Consider the following 21,270-nt stretch of genomic DNA (forward strand, 5'->3'; position numbering starts at 1 on the left):
ATATCATGTGCGAACGTGACCAGAAACAACTTCTCTGGTTATAACATCCAATGAAGAGCAAAGAAGTTCACAACCTTCTTTGGCATCCTTTTCACACAAATTCACTGATTAAATGCACTGATTTAATGCAATGATTAAATTCACAGATGATTAAATGAGGACAGCTGGTAGTATAATGGTTAAAGCTATTGCCTTTGGATCTGAAGGTCACATGTTTGATTCCTGCCTCTGGCTATAGTACCCTTGAGCAAAGTACCTATTCTAAAAGTGCTCTAGTAAAATTACCAAGCTGTATAAATGGGTAAATAATTGTAAGCTTGTGATAATTGTAACCTTAATGTTGTAAGTTGCTTTGGAGAAAAATGTCAGCTAAATTAATAAATGTAAATACAAGATCTTAACCTACAGTTGCCACATAATAGCACAGCAGTGCACCATGTGATGTGTGTTGCCTCATATTGAAACACATGAATAAAGCTGGAATTATTACAGTACAGAAAGTTTATGCTGAAAACAAGCAGAAACAAAACTTTGGCAAAAGAAAACAAAAGGGAAAACAGGTTTCTTTATCAAACTCATTCTTCCGGAAGTTTCCTCAAACCATTGCTTGCCCCTACTCACATGCTCAGCACCTGTGGGACCCAATTATATTCTGATAAAAGATACTCTTTGCCTGTATTTCTGAACCTAATGGGAACAAGAGCAATGTGTTTCTGGGAGGTTGTGCAAAAAAAGTGCCACGTTCACTGAGGGATAAAAATTACACTTGGCTTGTGTCTTGTGATGCATAAGTCAGCTTAGGGAGAGCACTTTTCCACCAGGCACATCCCTGGCATTTGTTAAAGGATCCCCTGTGAGAGGTCAGGGTTGAGCCAGATGGTGATTAGTTGTCCAGTGCTGCAGGCTCCACAGAGGAGGCCATAAATGCTAGTGACCTCAGAAGAAAGGCTGAGCACCGCTTCACTTTAATAACCCCAAATAGACAGGATTAGAACAAGTCTTCAGGTGACAGCTGCAACATAAGCTGTTCTCCAAATTAAGAAATTCTACCAAAGGGTAACAAAAAAATTTTGAATTGTTCACTGAATCAGTTTGGAATTTCTGATACAATATGTCATTGGCAAAATAGCTGAAATAGTTATTGTTTTTGACAGTCTGACAGCTTGTTCCAGCAAACTAATAAATCATGGCTCATTTGGCATTCTTAGTCCATGTATACTGGATAATGAGAGAGGGCGACGCAATAGGAAATGACATTTTGCATCTGCACTCTGTAAGAGCACCTGAAACAGTCCAATTTATCCTGACTGTCCACTTTATAAAGGCAGAGATTTCATGAGCCACACATGAAAAAAACGCTTCTGACTTCTGTTAAACTGCTCCCTCTTGTTTTACCCTTCCTGGGGGAGTGTCCTGTAATGAAGCATGAATGAGTCCAGCTCAGTTCATTTCTGTCTGGGGTAAATCTAGAAGCACTCGTTTGGGACAGCCAGTTAATAGGATATTATCAGGGATAGTGTGATGGGGGTGTTATTATAGCTCCTCTGCCCATCCATAATTATCACATCTCAGGGCATGTGAACCTTTGTTGCTTTTTTAATGGCTGCTCTGATGCTGTGTACACCATGAGGCTCTGATCATTAGACCAGGTTTGCCAGCAAAAGGCAGCATTGGGACAGGGAGCCTCTAATTAGGACACTTCCAGCTGTCCGAGTGGACCGGTCTGGATGGAGCCCTCCCTGCAGTAGGCGTTCTATAGTACTCCTTCTGCGGTTTCATGTCCAGGGCAAGGAGGTGCTGGAGTATACCACATTGCACCATCCAGTGTGTGTGTGTGTGTGTGTGTGTGTGTGTGTGTGTGTGTGTGTGTGGGGGGGAGAGAGAGAGATAGAGAGAGGGACACTCAACAGCGAGACTGTACAAACCCAAGTGTCTGCATTTCTGTAATTTTGTCAAAGGAAGCAAAAATGAGCTCATTAGAAAATGAAACTCATTAAACTCTTATCTGCAGCGTCTAAAAGTGAAGTGGAAGACGTGCATTAAGGAACACTGTGGGGCAAGTTTAGAAGTGTCTGCCTTAAACTGATCAAGGCTGTAATTGATCTTCATGAAAAGTGTAAGGCGAACCGGTTGCAGACACTGATGTTCAACAGTTCCTCAGCAGCAGGCTTGAAAGTAAGAGGCAAGACTCAGAGCCACAAAGCCGTCAGCCAGCACACAATTTGCCATCAAAGCTACGTAGGGAAATAAGATCCCATTGGGGAGCGGAAAGCAGGCCATGACTTTTCCACATACATATTACTACCACTGCTGCCATTATTACTCAGATCATTTGTCCCACTCACAAAAACTCAGAAATCAAAACCATGTCAGCTTCCGGTACCAGTCCAAGTGTCATGAAATTAAATTATCTCTATCATGGCTGCAAAATCCCTCAAGGTCTTCAAAGGTCTCAGAATTTTCACTATTTCACTTTTCACACTCCTCTATTTTCAACACAGCTCTCCTGGCAGCGCCATGAAGTTATTGCACATGAACATGCACTCAAGCAATTCCCTTTTATGAGCTATAACACTGTGATATTGTGACATGCATTAAGAACATGAAAAACTGCAGAAATCAAATCACACCTGTAGCAAATCAGTGCAATTTTAGCATGGAACTCAGTGAAGACCATGTTACAGGAAGATCTGCTGTGTGACTTTTACTGCAGAAATGCAGACAAATCTTATAGCATCTCATTTGGGCTTGGTCAGTACAGGGTCTTTCAGTTTTTCCAAGCTGAAAAAAATACAAGATCCACATAAATAGCTACATTGATAGGTCATTATATTGTGCTGTGCAGCTTTTCAATTTCTTTTTTAATCTGATCTTATTATCAGCGGCAATATTTGTGGTTTTTCAGAAGTAGGATGTTGGACTGAACACAGAAAAGTTTGTGTGGTAAATAGTTGAGTGGCAGAAGAAGTTACAGTTTTGTATGTATTTTCCATTAATTTCAATATTATTTCTTTTGTTGCTCTTTGTAGATGATTACTGATACTACTCACTATGAACTTTTCCATATCATCTTTGTCACGTTTTTTTTTTAATTTTAAGAAGTGTAATTGTAACGTTTAGCATTATCTATGTTATGATGGTATACTGTATATCAACAGTACAATTCATACGGTCATAGAAATCAAATATTTTGTTTGGTAGCAGTCTTAAGATACTACAGGTACACACATTCTGTTTACAAGAGAATGCTGTCATCATTATGAAATAGATTGTCAAAGCAAAAAAGAAACATTTGAAAGAACTATTCCCCTTTTTCGCAATATGAATTCAGAGTAGGGAATGTTAATAAACATGGATTCCCCTGGCTTAGTAATTATTACACTGGTCCATTGAAAACCTGCTGATAGGACTGTTTAATTTAGTAGAATACTTGTCCTTCACTAGTCCCTCAGTTCAAAAGTATAATCCACAGAAGGAGAAATAAATTGCGGTAATTTCAGGTTTGGGCCTAGACTTGTGGTTACTGATGTTATTAATTTGCATTACTTTTCCATACACTGTACAGTTATCCCCAAGATATGCTCATTTGAGTCACCAGAATTCATCTTTACCAGGAGTTTCATTAATACCCCTACTTCTTCTTACAAGGCATTTTTTCATGTTTACAATGACCAAATTTTGATTTCAAACACCTCCTGATGGCCTAGCAATGTGAAGAATTTACATTTGCATTTATACATTTAGCAGACATTTTTCACCAAAGCAATGTACAGTTCTTCTTATTTGTAGTTTTTAGCTGACACTTTTTTCAAAGTGGCGAACTGTGCTGGATACATTAAATTTTTACAATCATCCAGCCATGTATATGGCAGAGGAATATAACAGACCCACACATACACACACTTGGGGCAATTTCTTTGCTTTTCAGGGGGATTTATATCTATATGTATTCTGTGCATATTGCTGTTTTCCATGTTTAGTGGCACATGTTATAGTAATTTTGCTCTGTGAGAGCAAGTTTATTGCAGCATATCCTTTTGAGAGGGTTTAACATGGTTTTTGGCTTGTAATTTTTGTTATCAGGAGCAGAGAAATGTGACACATACACACACACACACATATACACACACGTTGGGTAATTAAGATTCACCAGTTCACCTGAAACACAAGTCTTTACTCTGTGTTAGAATACAGAGCACCAAGAGGAAACCCTTGCTTTTTAAATGTACAATAAATAATAGCTATGAAAGAGTTGGAGAAGTGCAGGTAGACAGTTATACAGTACTACAGAGTAATTATTGAAGGGCCACTGCCTTGCTTTGTTCTGTTATACCTAATGTTACCTATTGAAGTAATTCTGTCCATTTTAATGGGATTTGGATGTGTTTTAGCACAAAGGTGGGTGTTGCTTTTGGGGCCCAGAAACTTGTGAAAAGTTTAAACCATTGAAACCAATGGGAATTATATTTTCAGCTTGTGAAAGTTCACCATACAAAGAGTTTTTCAGGAATGCGTTACCTTCATAAGGTGAAGGAAGACTTTACATAATGCAGTGTGCTGTTTGTGTAAGTTGTTATTTTTCTGTGAGTTGTTTTTGTCGTAGACTTGAGAGTCCTGATGTTTGCCCAGGATGCCTTTCACTTGTGTGAAGATGAATTTTCACAACTGTGAGTGATTAAGTAGAAAGCAAATTATCCCAGTGGCCAGTGGGCTGGACCCAGCTTTAATTGCTTCAGGTCACTTTAGGTCAAGTCTATCCTCCATCATGATTCATAAACCTTAGACAGAGGAAGTAATGATAGCTCTTGAGATGAAATATATTATGGGATGAGAAAATGCACCTCGAACCATCACACCACTACAGAACAGTGTTTGCCATGGCTGTAGGAGTTAGGAGGCTGTGGCACCTGGTAGCATAGTGGTTAGAGCTGCTGCCTTTTAACACAGCTGTCCCAGGTTCAAATCCTTCCTGATGCTGTAGTACTCTTCAACAAGCTACTTACTCTTAATTGCTCCAGTAAAATTACCCAGCTGTATAAATGGGGAAGCAATTCTAGGTAATAGAGGTAAATTCCAAAGTTGCTTTGGGAAAAAAAGTGTTATCTAAATGAGTAAATGTCAAACCAATTACCTGATCTCCTCAGCAGTGAAGAGTCCTGTGGATCCATGTACTGGAAGATATCCCTCAAGGTGTTCTGAAGATTATTTCTTCTAATACAAATTAACAGAGAGGTGTTATTATTTAAGAAATCAATGTTCTGTTGGAGTGATGATGTCTCTATCTTCATTGCAGACTTGTTGTGTAAACAGAAATGGGGCACCATTTAATTGTGCTTTTTCTCTGATTAGTAAGTTGTATTTAACAATTTCCATAATGTATTTCAAAGTTTCCCTGTAGTCAGGAGTGCCTTAACGCGTTTAATTAGGAATTGAGACGTAAGAACTTTATGATGACAGTATGAAGGAGAGAACTAATTAAAGAGTAATAATAACAAGCTGCCCTAAGTGCAGATCATGTGTACTTTAGCAGCTGCTTAATTACGGCTGCCGTACACTGTGGAACTAAATTGGGATATTCGCAGAAAGCACATTTTGCTTTTTACCGTTCTGAATTATTTTCCTACATCACTATGAAGAAGGCATAGAATTTGAAAAACAGGTTTAAATCTTCATCTGTTATTGTTAAAAAAAGACATCCATCCACAGATCTTATGTAATTTTTATATGGATGAGGTGATAAAAAAGTAGCAGTATAAATGGAACAAAACCAAATTCACAGCAATAAACTGGTATCAGACAGGACATAAAACTTACCTCTTCATTTTCCCCTTTTTTTTATTTAACAATACTCAAAACTTGTTTTTAAATCTGACTTTCACTCTAACGCCGCTAAGTACTATCACTAAAATTGCTTTGTTCCTTCCAATACCTTGCAAGCCACTGGCTATAAGTATGTTCAACTTGTTTTAAAATACAAAATCATTGCATAATTCTCTCACACACACACACACACAAAGAAACCATAAAAAAGCATTTAAAGCATAATTTAAGGTTAAGCCTTTGGGGAAATTAGAAAAACATGTTTTGTTTTGGATTCGATGTCTCGTATGGCTCCTTCTAGAATACGCAAGGAATGTTCTACATTTGTGGATCTGACTGGCTGCACATCATTTTTAATTGACTAGTTCTGGTACGAAATTTAGCCTGCTATAGGTTAAGTTTCCATTCATTTTTCTGTGGTTTACATTAACTGTAGATAGCAGACTGACACAAGACCAATGTTCTGTTTTAGTTGGCTTGTGATCTTAAAATTCCTTAGGATTGACTTTTGTTCGTATCTGTCAAGCATTGTCAGGCATCAATATTGTGATCACATTGTGACCCAGATGTAGTTTCGACAACAATTGTGTTTGCAGGAGTCAAAAACCGCAGATTTACATATCAATTGCTCTCGTAAGAACTGTGAAATCTAATTCAGACTGGACTAGAAAGTTCTGTCTGGAGAATGTCCATGATATGATTATTGCCACCTCATTCACGGGTTTTAATTTGAAAATTTAATAAAATGTAATTAACTAACAAAGTATTGGCACCTTTCATAAAAATGAGAAAAATTAATTGAGATACATATACAATAAATATAAATTAAATTATATATACACAATGAGTCATATTTTGGGCTCAGACATATGGGAATGACATATATGTTTGTTTTAACACAATTTTTGCATGCAATTGTGTCTTTTATTCAATAGATATGATGCAAGTGTGTTACTTTGCAGAAATATCACAATACACAGCGGTCCATGTTACCCAGTGGTTCACTTACTTCTGTGTGGTTTTGCAGTCTCTTCACCGATGGGCCCACTCCATCAAGAGCTGAATTCATCAACCCTGTGCTGTCTTCACCATTTTTATCATTTATGAAAATTCTCCTCTGTATGTCCGTATCCTCCCAGGGCTATGAAGTTACGTTTCAGGGGTGTGATGTTTTGAAGGTCTGCTTCCAGCCCATTTCGCTCGGTCGAATTTTTTCCATTTTGACATGAATAATGCAATGAGAACTAAGATGGATTACTTGAAAAGTTGTCTGTGGATGTCATAATGACTTTAAACAAAGGGTGAACTTCATAAAAAGCTAAAGTGGTTTTCATGCATTTGTTGGTACAGATCCAGGGCCCACACAGCGCACTAAATGTAGCAAACCTCGCCTGATCCTAAATCCTGAATCTAAACTTGCTTTGCGGCTTCCTTCTCATCTTAATCGCTTTAGCGTCTGGACCCCAAGGTACTGAAGCTCTTAGTTATGGCGAAATGGCTGTCATACAAAGTTTGGAAGCGCTTTAATGCCTCAGCGTGGGAGAGGAGCAAAGCAATAACCTACCCTGCGCTACTTTACTGTGTTTACTTTAGTGTCGGCATTACACAAGCTGTGTGCCTTGGCTTTTCTTCACTCTTGGCCCCAGCTCCCAGTTTCATAGGGGACTCTGAGTACGTGAAGAAATTGAACATGGCCAGACAGGGCTATTGTTATTTTGTTGTTGTCTGTTCTTTTGCACTTGATGAGTTTTCTGGGTTTGAGTACCATTTTGGATTGGTTCCTTGATGGTGTAGCCATCACCTGCTGCTGCAGCTTTACTCTGGTTTAAGGCCTGTCAGGCTTGAAGATGGCCTGGATTCTTTCCTTTCTTGCATCACTGTGTGCTCTAGGCAAACAGAAGCCGTCACCTTCTGGTTTCAGTAAGGGGCATCGCAAAACAACAGAATGAAAGGGGACGTAAGGGCTTTTTTTAAAGTCTCACACTGACCGTTGAGATGTGTGGCCACCTCTAGTTCACAGGTCCTTTCCCATACTCTGGTTAATCAGTGTTACTGACTCCACCTGGAAAAGGGAACAAATTTTTCCACACATTAATCAAGACATCCCTTGGCTTTGAATCTGTTGTGCACTTTTGTCGCTACATACTAGTGTTCCGATTTTTTTGCCAACCGGATGATGTTACTATGAAATTTATCTAAGGGTTTTTCTCTCTCTCTCTCTCTCTCTCTCTCTCTCTCTCTCTCTCTCTCTCTCTCTCTCTCTCTCTCATCTTGTTCAGCTCCTTTGACTGACAAGCCCCCTAAGATCCTTTATCCTTCAGAGAACCAGCTGACCGCTATGGAGTTGCAGATCGGTAAGATGATGGTTTTCTGTATTTGCTTTGACCCTCAGTCTGTTGGTTTTGGCCTTTCCTTAAATTTTATTTGGTGATTTCAAGAGAATACATGGAATATGACCTCTTGGCAATTCATCTAAAAATGTTTCAAAAAGCAAGCTTGACAGGAGATAATGGGGAAGACAGCATTTTAAGCTGAACTTCAGTAACAGCATTCAAGAGAATAACAGCTTGGGTTATGAAGTCTTTCATAATAAAGTAATTATAGGCGAATGGTATTACAAAGACAATACAAAGTGGTCACATTGCTTGTCAAGTCATGTTTAAGAATTGTGATTTTAAAAAAGTCAGATGTTAACATGTCATTCCCAGGTACAGCTTATGCTTTACTTAGCTGTCATCATATAAAGAAAAATTAAAACTTAATACTAATATAAATAGTGCATGCCAAGTAATTGTTTTTGGCAAGATAAAGCCCTAAATATTTCAGAAAAACATAACTGGGTTACAGTGCAATATTTGCATACTAAACAATTACTAAAATCTAACATCACTTTAGTTTAACAACAACTTTAGTTTTGTGATCACAGGAACTACAATCCAACAATACCTTTATAAAAGTGGGAATTGCTTAGAAATTGAGCCATGAAGATAAATATCCATTACTGTTATTCCCCAGTATAAAATTAGCTGAAATCTGCAGTTCATCACACCTCTTATTGGTGCTATAGCATGAGAAGCTGAGGTGGTGTGAAATAAAGATGGACAGGTGGCACAGCATGAAACCAAGTCCTGCTGATGAGCAATGAAACAGACTTCATCAGATTTCCTTGAACTTCGTCCTCCAGCGTTGTTTCTTTTTTCAGCTTAATGAAAAGTTTGCTTAGAAAACTCAAAGAATAATAAATTGGAGGCTATTATTATTATTATTCTTATTATTATTATTGCTGCTGTTGTTGTTGCTATCATTTTTTAAAATTTATTGTATACAGTTCAATATTCAGCATAGGGGCAAATAAATAGTCAATTGTTTGATGTTTTCCTGATTTGACTTTGTTCCACCTTTACTTCAGATAGTCTGACAGTTTCTTGTTACTGTTGAAAAACCAAATCCAGCACACTTATATTTGGACTACGAAAAGTTTTTTATTCAATAAAAATTTATACTTATGTGGAAATATAAATTGTTTCAGCTAACGTTTAATATGTATGATGGTAGAGATGTATATTTATAAATCTCGAAAGAGCAATGTGAGGAATGAAGGGAGCCAGCTAAATAAGCCATAAAATTTAGCTGAAGCTAAACATCAGTTAAATCTACTAGCAGAACAACAGGTGCATATTTTGATAGTTACTCTTACAGCTGTTTGTAGTTCTTCTCTCTCCTGTCTTTTTACACCTATCTGACTGACTATGGACTCCATTTGTACAAGCTGTATTTCATTCTTGATGAAAACACCAGCTGATGTGGAGTCATCAATTCATACACTTGGTAATAGTTCTTCGAACAGCAGAAAAGCAAAAACTTCTAACATCAAGAATAAATGAAGTGGAAGACAGAGGGCTCAAATCTAATTTTTCTAAACAGTTTGGCCAAGACATAGAGAAGGTCGGTTCAATGCAAACCTTTGTAAGCATTTTTCTAATAGTTCCAAATCTTATGTAAAATAAAGGAATGTAATTAGAACATTTTTGATCAGCTTTTCAACATAGGCCCTAGAAAGCTTCTGGAGGTGATGAAATACTTTTGTGCTGCTTCATATTCAGTGTTCATTCCTATGCGTACGAATAAATGAACCATTGAAGCCTTTCCGATGGTGAGCTCGTGGGTGGTATGGCCTGGGGCAGGAGGTGGGATTTGCTGGATAAACAGCTCTCAGTGACTCGCCCCTGCCTTAACTGAATAATGATTGCCAGCTGTGGCCACTTAAGGGCCCATTGCAAGGACCAGAAAAGCAGCTGGCCTGAGGACTTTGAAAGGAACTGCTTGGAGGCATTTCTGGTGTAAAATTAAAGCTGGTTTTGTTGGAAAACATTCTGTTTTGCCCCTGACTCCTGCCCATATTTTTGACTCTGGCCATAGATTATAGGGTGTAAGTATTGAGTGTATTTTTTAAAATTTTTTTTAATTTATCCTAGCATTTTTCTTACTTGAATGTGAAGTCATGTGTTATATACCAAAGGTGCTTTGTAATTGTTTGTCAAGCATTCTGCTGAAAAAAATAATGTAGCTCCCAGGAAGGCAGTCAGGCACTTTGCTGCAATCAGCCAGCAGAGACTTAAATATGTGCTCCTGCTGGGCACTGTAGCCAGTGTTTGCTCCCACAAGTTGTTAGTAGTAGTAGTACTGTTCTACAATGTCTTGGAAAGTAAGTTCAGTTGCAGTGGATGAAGAGAAGCAACAGTTTCTTTGGAGATGCAACAGTGCCCCATTTTCTTTCTTAAGCATTGGTCTTTTCTCTTTTTCAGAAATTATGAAATTGAAAAAATGTTTTTGTCACAACTGTTTCAATCTTTCCTCTCAGTGAAAGAATTATACCAAAAATGGTTGGCAAGGTAATGTTGTATGGCTTTGAATTTGACTATGAAAACTTTGTACTGGTGCAAGGTCTACTGGTATTGATGCCAGAAGGTTTGGACTGCTACATTCCTTTTGGAAGGTCAAGATTCAGATCTCTCATGCAGCTATCTCCAGCACACACACACATTTCCTGAACCGCTTGTCCCAGACGGGGTCACGGGGAACCGGAGCCTAACCCGGCAACACAGGGCGTAAGGCCAGAGGGGGAGGGGACACACCCAGGACGGGACGCCAGTCCGTCACAAGGAACCCCAAGTGGGACTCGAACCCCAGACCCACTGGAGAGCAGGACCCGGTCCAACCCGCTGCACCACCACGCCCCCCTTATCTCCAGCAGATAGGTGTCATTGGTGTCAGGGTGGAATTAGAATCCATGTTTGGCAACCCTAGAGGTGGGAAGTAAACTCAGTGTGAGTTCTGTCTTTTTGCCGTAGTAGTTCATTTTGATTTGATATAAGACTTAGACAGAAGCTGGGCAAACAAAATGGAATAAATTTATTCTTGGCCTCTGTAGGCCAAAACTGAGTGAAAACAATACAATTTACATACGAATGCACAGGTGCAGCCCTTGGCAAGGTTGGAAATAACTGGTAGAAAGGGTTAGCCATGATATCCTATCCAGCTGCATCGGGTCCATTTGGCTCCTGATGGAGAAAGTGGCAACTACCACAATCCAAATGCTTGAGCTTCAAAGTATAAAGAAGCTGTCTGCTTACCCTAAGGCTGCCTCTAGGTAAGGAAATACAAAAAGTATTTTCATTAGGTGTAAATAATTGGATGGGTTTTCATAGCAGCTCGCTCACTTCTTTAGCCCTCCTGAACAGACTTTCTGGCCTCCTGAGCTCCTCCTCTGTGTCTTTCTCAAGTTCACTGTATTACTCGCCTCCAGGTTCTTGGGGAGTCCTGTTTACAGATTTGGACAGATCTTTGTCTTTACTCATCCCTTGAAAACATTGACAATGTCTCTCCTTACTGCCACCTGTATGACTTCTTGTCAACACAGCTTTCCAGTGGTGGCAGGAGTATCGGACACAACACAATGTCCATGTAACTCTGAACATGTTCACTTTGAGATTCTTGACACATATGGCAACAGGAAAAGATCTCACGTTGGAATGCTCACCCAAAACCTCTTCTGAAGAAAAACATTTGCCTAACTAATGGAGAATTGTAGATATGTTAACAAAAGAACAAAATGTGGTCATGAAATGGAAATGGTGGAATTTGGTTCATGATCTGTTCAGGAAAAGCACATTTCTTTGGGCATGGAAAGGCAGTGAAATTCAGCAGATCTATAATATTAATCAATAGAATGATGTGGGGGGAAGTATTTCATAATTAACAGAACAAGTTTTGGTACTTTTTTTCATTAAAAGTAATAAGGCTATGACACAATTACCTAATTGTTCCTGTGTCTTTTTTAAATGCAGTCAGTCTTTAGTTCCTCCAGGACATGGACATACTTCAAAGTCACACTGATTTGAAGTCAAATACTATTTTATTTGCTTCTACTATGTTAGGTTAAGTCTGAAACCTCTCAAGGAGTTGTTCTCAGATTACATCCTGGTGGTTCTGGAATGTCTTTTTACATCTGAAACTTTGTAGCCACACCAGATACAAATTCTTACTTCAATATATCCAGCAACTTGTGTATTTGCTTATTGTTTAATACCACTATTTCTTTTCAGTCCTTTTCATATTGTACATATCTATCATTAAATATGTTTCATCCACAACATACGCTTTCTCTCCCTTGATTGCACAGTGGAGACTCACTGATGAGGTTTCTATTGATCTGAGTGATGCGTGTGGTTTTTGGATCAGTTTAAGATCGATCCAGGTTTGATGCGCACTTTGTTCTACTCTTCATTGCAAATTTAGTCTTTGTTTGGGTTTGTTTCCATATGGAAGTCATATTGTTCTTAATGAAGAGTAGTCTACTTGATAGACAGAGGAATCATATCAGCACTTACATAGTAGGTACAGGCCCATACTTTTTGGTGAGTTTTTCTCAAAACTGGTTTTGTTAAACCATAAGTCTCTTTAGTTCAGGCACAGCCTTAACTTGCTCTGTTACCTATCCAGGGTAGTCACACCAGAATCAATATGGTGAGCTGAGTCCGTGTCAATGTTCCAAAATTAAAATATAATCAATCCAAGATATGGAAAGTTAAGTTTGATTAAACTAGTCCATCTCTTCATAATGCTCCAATACCTTAAAGATTACTGCTATAAGAATGTAGGAGTGATGCCCTTATTCGAAGACTACATTAACATCTATTTGCAGAACTCTTTGTCAATCTATTTAACATTCCTGAAATCTGTCTTCTCCACTATCTTCTTGTCCAGCCCCTGTATCAAGGAAGTTAAATAATTTAGGAGTATCACAGCTCCCTTTTTTTTCCTTTCTGTCTGGTTTCCTGTAACACGGCATATTCAATATTCAGCATTCCATTTTTGTGCATAACAGAACTTAAGTAGTAATGATAGCAGTGTTGAGGAGATCCCACCCCGCAGCTTCCAGGCATTCACGAGGCCAAGGAGAATCGCTGCATGTGTGCTCTGTATGAGTCCTCACTTCTATAGACAACAAATGAATGTGACGCAATGCAAGGAAGAAGGCAGGCAGCTTATCTGGGATCTCACCGAGAGATCAAACGGGCAAATGAATTAAACAAATCTTATTCATGGTCTCTGCTGAACATATTCTATTAATAATTTAAACATTCCTGCCCCTGTTCATGGTAACAAACATTTAGCTCATGAGTGCTTTTATGGTTTTTGGCTGCTGACTTATAAATGGAATAGCACATGTTTCTGGCAGTCTGGACAGGGACTGTGTTTTACTGTCAAGTTGACATCTTTTAAGTCTTCCTTGAGTCTTCATTTCTTACTAAATGAGAATAAAATTCTTTGAAGAGCCATAAATTTAAGACCTTATCGGTCATTTACAAATGCTAATAGCGCTTATGAAATGGACTATTTTGAAAAGGTAACAAAGTTTCTTTTACAAATAGACATCAATGCAAAATTAATTATAGCACTTATTAAATTCTTAAAAATAACCGTACTGCAAGGTACGGAATCTATAAACGTAACTGTTTGCCTTGAAGACAGTTTTTTTTTCCACTTCTGCTGTCATGTAACGGCAAGCCACACAGTGCACCTACAAAGAAGGAAAACCTAATTTTTAAGGTCATTTGACTGTTATCATCTACCTTCCACACATTCTCCTCTAATGACCTTTGTCACGCTTTCCTTTGTCATACTAATAACCTTGTGCACTGCGATGTTACAGGCTATCAAGTCTAAAAGCATGGTTCTGTGATAAATTATTTTAATTATACTGCAGCAGCCCAGCTGTAGGCCACTCACTCTGGTTCTGCAGAAGGTCTGTCACGTCCACCTTTTTCTTCAGTTACGCTGTCTTGGGGCCTGAGCGGTAAAGCAGGTCACCACACTGGTTTGGCTTTGGACCTGTTCCCTTCCAGAGCACCTGGGTCAGGGAACGGGCCAACTGAATTATAGTCTGGACCCTGGGGAGGTTGCGGTGTTACAGAACTCTACAAAAGACTGCCAGCTTACCCTGCTCTGCTTTCCCTGTTTGAGTAGCTAGTGCACTCACAGTAATAATAGCTGCAAATAATAAAACTATGTTCAGCTTCGGTCTTACTGCCAGCTTCTTTGCTGGAGTGCAGAATGCCGTTACTCAACCCCTGCAGTATTGTTACTTATAAGCTAGGAATGGAGCCTTTCTGCATATTTTTTTTTTTGTGTGTATAAGCTGATGGCTTGTTGTGTCCCAATCTCTTATTCTGGTGCTCGGAGGCCCCCTTCTCTATTTGTCCATTTGTCCTAAAGTTATGCTTAATTTTTTTCCTTATCTATACGTTCAAAGGAGATTCAAGTTAAGCACTGTCATTCCTATAAACACATGCCGCAGTCCTATCAACGGTTCTTTTGTATAGAACATGAAAATATGTAGTTTCATATACTATGCATATTTTCCATCAGCAGGGGCTATAGCTTTTGGCAACTAAAATTGCCTCCCTGCACCATATGCAAGGTCCTGGTTTACGGGGATAAGAGTTGGGGTTTGGAGCCAGCAGCCTGAAGGGCGCCCTGCCATTGGCTGTAAACACTGACCAGTCATACGCAGAAATGCCGTCTGTGACACAGGCCACCAGCTCCCAAAATGAGGTTACCAGAGCAGCATTGCTCCTGGCTTCTTCGCACTCTCCTTGTCTGGGCCCTCCTTCCTACATACTGTTCAGATATGACACCAAAGCAGCATGCGCTTGTTGACACTTTAACGTAAAGAAAGGGAAAAGGAGGAAAAAAGGTAAAATGATATTATACGGTCCAGTCCTAATACCTGGTTTTCAGTGGTCAACAACACATGAAGTTAACCTGTTCCTCCCTTCTGCCTCGTCACACTAGCACTAAGGAAGAAAAAAAACATGTAAAGAGTCACTAAGAGAGTGCCGTACCAGTTCGGTCCCTGGTGAGGTTTTCTGTTTCCAGAAACCAATCATCCATTCAGCACTTTGCGTGACTTCCTTTCTTGCAGGGGGTCGCTGATGACAGGACTTCACTCTGATGGTGTTATCCCTGGGAGAGCTACTCAGACCCTGCACAGTGCTACTGAACGTGTGAAGACTCACTTGTACTTTAAATATTTCAAAATGAGTCACCGAAACTCGATGTATAAAAAGAGGTGTCCCCAAAATTGTTAAATTCCTGTGTTTTTCTATGTCCAATCAAAGATGAATCCAGAACTGTTCAAATCCTAATTTAATGATAGGATCAAATTAAAGAACTTTTTACAGTGACTATGTTTCAGAACTCTACTGAAATCTTTTTTTTTTAATCTTGTTCTCACTCGCTTTCGTGAACCATGTGTCCTTGTCTGGCTCATGGTAGTCCGGAACCAAACCGAGAGTCACTGGCCACTAGTCTAGGAGGGTTACATCCGTCACAGTTCATCTTAGTTTGTTTCAGATAAGATACTAACATTATTAAGTGAGCAGTTGCTAGGGTTTTAGGACTTCCTGTAGTATAACAGCACTCCAGTAATGCTGCTTTCTTGGTGCACATTTGCAGTACCCCTTTTACTACAATGGAAGACAGAATACACAGATACATGTTCAAGGTAATCTGGATAATGACAGTGTAGCACAACTGGTCATGTAATTTCAGTTGCATTGAAGGGCAACTATTATTGTACCCATGGGTGTGGTAATTAACCTGCAGTGCCTCTGCAGATGCACAGTTATAAAATGGTCAAAAAAAAATTGAGTTGTCCACATTTGTTTGGATAGTGGCACCTGGAGCTATCAATGCGTTTATTCATTTAAGGATATTACATAGGACTGCTTATAGCAATGTACTTTTTAGTATATTGCATCTTGTATTCTAAGTCCTATTATCCGTAGTGATTTCATCTGTAAAAATGTTTGTACTTTGTTACTTATTGACCATTGTTTTAACCCAAATACATTATTTAGAAGTTATTTGTAATTCTCAAGAAAAATTCACAGGGTTTGGAGTATTAGATGTTTGCTTATACTTAGGATTTCCTGGTAGATGCTGATAAACCTCCCCGCAGAGCCCTGTGGAATAGATACATTCAGAGACTAGATTAATTCAGGAGATTCGGTTAGGGGGATCTAGACATCCCACTCCCTACATTTGATTATGGAACAGAACAGCTCTTAACTTTAACCTTCGACCCTGAACTTGAGCCATTGAACCAAATATCACATTTAAATAAGAATAATAATAATGCTAATGAGGTTGTTTCGTATACTGTGTCCACCTAGCAAACCATCAGTAGTTGAAAGCTGTAATTCAATTATTTTTCTTTCAAAAGGATAAAAAAATGTATTGAATTAGGCTGGACATGTATTTGGTTTATATGGAGGGCTTACAATGAGTTATGGTATCTGTATTAACAGTCAGTTCACAGAAGGGGCAGATGAAAAGTATTGGGTCCAGCAAGGTTCTTGTAGTTCATGTATTCATTCTTGTATTTTGCAAAGAGTTCCTTCAAATTCCTAATATGCTCAGAATGTTTAAGCTTGCAGGAATCACTGATTTACCATGGTCTGAGAGACCTGATGTTGGTTCACTAATGCCACAATCATCCACTGCATCTAAACAGCTACACAGCTGGACAAAATGGGCAATACTTGTATGGGAGGAAGGAAATTAGGGTGAAAGCAAAACAGCACAAATGTGTGGTAAGTCTCTGGGAAGTGCTACAGAAGAACTCGGGGGGGATGATGTAAGGTTAGTTATTGTATAATATATAGCATGTCTTGTCATACAAGTGTAGCATCTGGTCCCGGTTGAGAGCAAGGTACTGTACCTTAGCTGTTGTAACTGTCATTTCAGGTCATGTTCGGTATTTTAGTGAGAGCATTAGCTTAGGTCTTTGAGGCTCTGTTCAACTTAAATAACCCCATGTTGACCATAGCAACCACAGCTCCAAAAGTGCATCTTGCAGCTGTGGTTTGGGTTGGCTCCCGGACAATTTCGTGTGTTCTCCAGAAAGCACAGGGAAGCTTCAAATGAACGCTCAGTTGCTCAGTCTGTGCTCCACTTTTCTGTGCTGCTGCCGCCACTGCTGTTTACTGTCAAATGACAGGCAAGTGCATACAATCGACCAATCACAACAGAGCATAAGCACACCGTGAAAACTGGATCTCTACCATGGGATAAGGGAAAGATCTAAAGCTGGCAGTAAATACTCTAAATGGGAGGGGGGATGTTCCCAGGCATGTCCATCGTTTTTCTTGACAGGAATACTAGAAAGGTCAACTTGATTTAACAATGTGTGATACTTAAACTAAATTTGATCTTCATGTTGTGTCACTCTTATTAACATGGCTGCGTTTTTCTTCGTCCAGTGTACTGGTTGATAAGGTCTGTAGATATGTGAAGTATAAATAATTTTCAAAGTTAATGTGTCCGAAGAAAGCCTGCTCTCTTTGTCCGTGTCTCCGTTTTGTATGTTTGGCGAGCTTCGTGCTGTACGTCCATCATATGTCGCCAGAAGGTAATATACAAAGGAAAGATGTAGTTCATTGAGTGCACCGTGTCTTCCTGGGTTTCCCAGACCTGAAATAGTGCAGTAAAATATACTCACTATTGGTCTTTCAATGGGAAAGTATGTTGGATGTGCAGAGCTGGTATCCTGCAGTCCCAATTGCATTTTGATTAGTGAGTGACTCATTCAGGCAGTCAGGCACCTTCTTTACTTAGGGAATTAGCAAGGATCTCATCAAATCTTAGCATATCGGAGAATGTACAGCCTTCCCATTGATTAACTTCTGCTATGTCTATGTCTCCGCTGACTGAATTTCACATCTCCGATGGATCTCAGGCAGTGCTTTGTTTGTAATGGATGCATAACCTCAAACCAGAATTATTTTTTTAGCTTGTGTTCTTGCATAACATTTTAGGCTTATTCTGTAGTTTACTGGTAGTCTGTAAAAATACATATTCTCTGGAGTTTAATACCACTTGTATCACCCACTTATTTTACCGGAATCTGTGGAGTGACAATTTAAAGTCAAAGTTAAAATCGCAAAAAACAGAAGTGATGCTTCAGTTCATACAGATAGATGACAAATGAGTTATAATGCTGGACAATATTATATAATCACCGTGGGAAATGGAGACTGCATGAAAAGTGAAAGCGAAAATGTAACATTCTGTAGCACAGTATTTTGAAATGTATGGTCCTTAATGTACTGAGAGGCTGTCAGCTGATAATTGAAAACTGAGTATTTTTGTTTCCAGCTGATCAAACCCTTTCACATGTTCCTAAACAATATACTTGAGAAGTATAGGAATTCAACTTACTGTAACTACATTTTAAATCAATCACCACACTTTCATGTTAATTTCACAACGGTGACTTTCCCACTCTTATAGGACAGAGAAGCAAGTGGCATTTTTTCCTGTGAAGTCTTAGATTAGCAGCTGAATTAATGATATGTGAATAAAAGGAGAAATCAGTAAAAGGTGGAAAGACAAAGCCTCTATTCTCATTTCCTATCCCTAACCCACATCTACACGTCTTAGAATTTCAAAGCCACAGATGTGGAAATACTTTGCGCTTTTATTTATGAATAACTGTATTTTGATTAGACCTTCTATTAATGAGGTTGTGGGTAACAAAGCCATGTTGATGTTGGCACACGCAAGGTGGACACCGCTTTAGGTTTGGCAGTCTGGGCTCTGTGATTCATTTTCTGATGAGGGGGACCAGAGAAGAAGTTTGATGTGAAATGCAGTTCTTCAAGGTTGTAAGATTAGAGTATTTTCAGCCCCCCTCTGATAGAGAAGTAGAAAAGTGAATTAACAGGCAGTGTGAGAGAGCTTGTGCCCCCCATTAATAATCTCAGCTGTCAAGCTGCATTTCTTCCGCAACAGTTATTGACAGAAGCAACCGCAGGAATGCTCTGTCTCCGTGGTGAAGCTGGGGACTCAGAGTAGCTGTGCTCTGTGGGTTGTGTAGGCGGGGCCACCTGCGGCGCCTGCAGTCTGCCGACTGTCTGTCTGCAGGAGAGTCATCACTAGAGTTCTTCTCAAGTGAAAACCACCCAATCAGCATCAGCAGCAGCAGTCTGGGAGTCCCCGAACTGACCAGTGCACACCTGAATTAGTGAGGGGAACTGCATGCATTTGGATTCTTGTGATCATTTTATCTAGATTATACTTCCAGAATGAAGTTAAATCAACTGATAATTCATGCAAATGTACAGTACTCACTCACTATCCTTAACTGTGTATTCAAGTCGGGCTCGATGTTCTGAAACCTATCCTAGAAACAAAGCACGCAAGGTTAAGTTGAACGCATGCTGTATCGGATTCCAGTTCAGTGGAGGGTAGCTACACACACATTCACCCACTATGAGCAATTTAGAGTCATCAGTTCACCTGAGTGGAGATGCGGTGGCGTTGCGGATTTGGCCTGTGCTGCTCTCTGGTGGGTTTAGGGTTGGAGTCCCGCTTGGGGTGCCTTGCGATGGACTGGCGTCCTGTCCTGGGTGTTTCCCCCTCCCCCTCCAGCCTTGCGCCCTGTGTTGCCAGGTTAGGCTCCGGTTTGCTGTGACCCTGCTTGGGATAAGAGGTTTCAGACAGTGTGTGAGTTCAGCTGAATTATGTGTCTTTGAACTGTGGTAGAAAACTCAGTACACAGGGAAAACATACGAACAACACAGACCAAGCTGGATTGGAACCCATCCCTGAACAACTCAGCTGCTCCGAGACAGCAGTGTTACCCGCTGCAATGGCGTCTCACGCAAGTATAAAGTAAATGTAGATATTTGTGTAAATTCTAATTTCGCAGGCATAGCGCCCTGTGCTCATTTCATTTCGGATGAGGAAAGCATGGCCCTGCCCCAAGGAGAAGGTCCAGCATCTCATACGGAGGAGCGAAAATGGAAGTGCGCATAGTTTCACCTGTCATTCAAATTGAACCGGGAAGGCTTCACTGCACCATGTCATTTCCTGGTCTGTACTGCCCTCTGATGGGAATGTCTTTGGTGTTTCACCATTTTTCCCCGCCAGGAGCAGATCCGCTCGCAAACAGGCTCTGTCATGATTGTGTGCACATCTTTGGGGGATGGGTCTGTTTGCAGCTGCTGCCGCTCTGCTGTAACTAGCAGTTTTATTGTGCCCATAACAACCCTCCAAACCTTAATGTATATGAAACTGGTACTCATTTTCAAATAAGATTTTTTTTTTCTTTTAAATGAGTTGGGGTTTGCTTAGCTGCAAATTTTTCAGATATAACTAATTCCTTTACCTGGCTGGACTTCAGTACACAATTAGAACCAGTCAATAAAGTCAAGTAAAGATTATGTCAGAGCACTGACTGAGGTCTAGGTTTTGAAAGACCTTTTCTGCACTATTAGTGCAAATCACCATGACAGCATCAATAAGACATGGAGCTGTTGTGCAGGTATTCTTCAAACTGGAGTGGTAATGCAGCAGTCACCTTTTTCCTCCATCTGCTGCACCAGCACAAGGATCAATTTTCCACCAACTTTTAAGTTTTTCCTCCCTCTCCTGTTTTAGTTTTATAGCCTCAGGAGCTCTCTGTCAGCCTTGCATAGCTGGGCTACATTATTCAGGAGGAGCACACAGCAGTGGTTACCCTCTTCCACTCAGCTCCTTAGGAGAGCTCTCTCTCGTTCTTTCCTTTGCACACATACGCACATTTCGTCATTTGTTCTTCAGCCTTCTCGTTCTAATGTGCTCTACTGTATTTCTGCTGGTGGCCAATGTGATGCTCTTATGATAAGCCATGGGATGTGAGGTCAGGTCACATCCTTTGCTGCTTCAGTGGACACTCGTGACACCGGAGTCCAGCCTTCCTTAAGTTCTTATGTAGCTTTTTCTTTATTCCTGAAAAAAATCTCCTTTTTTTTTCTAGTGAGAAAAATGCAAAAAATGTTGCTTCATATTTATAAATTATGTCATGTATAAAATCTATTGCATGATATATCTCTTCGGTCA

At 39.7% G+C, this 21,270-nt stretch overlaps 1 protein-coding gene across 1 annotated transcript in view; it reads left to right on the plus strand.

The window, feature by feature from the left end:
- The window catches only part of LOC108920479 (interleukin-1 receptor accessory protein-like 1), a 238,701-nt gene that overhangs the window by 153,374 nt on the left and 64,057 nt on the right, over window positions 1-21,270 (plus strand). Inside the window, exon 6 of the mRNA XM_029258069.1 lies at window positions 8,100-8,174. Coding sequence (XP_029113902.1) covers window positions 8,100-8,174 — 75 coding nt within the window. The remainder of the gene's footprint in view (window positions 1-8,099; window positions 8,175-21,270) is intronic.

Source organism: Scleropages formosus, chromosome 14 (genome assembly GCF_900964775.1).
Source record: "Scleropages formosus chromosome 14, fSclFor1.1, whole genome shotgun sequence".
In the NCBI taxonomy this organism is placed as follows: domain Eukaryota; kingdom Metazoa; phylum Chordata; class Actinopteri; order Osteoglossiformes; family Osteoglossidae; genus Scleropages; species Scleropages formosus.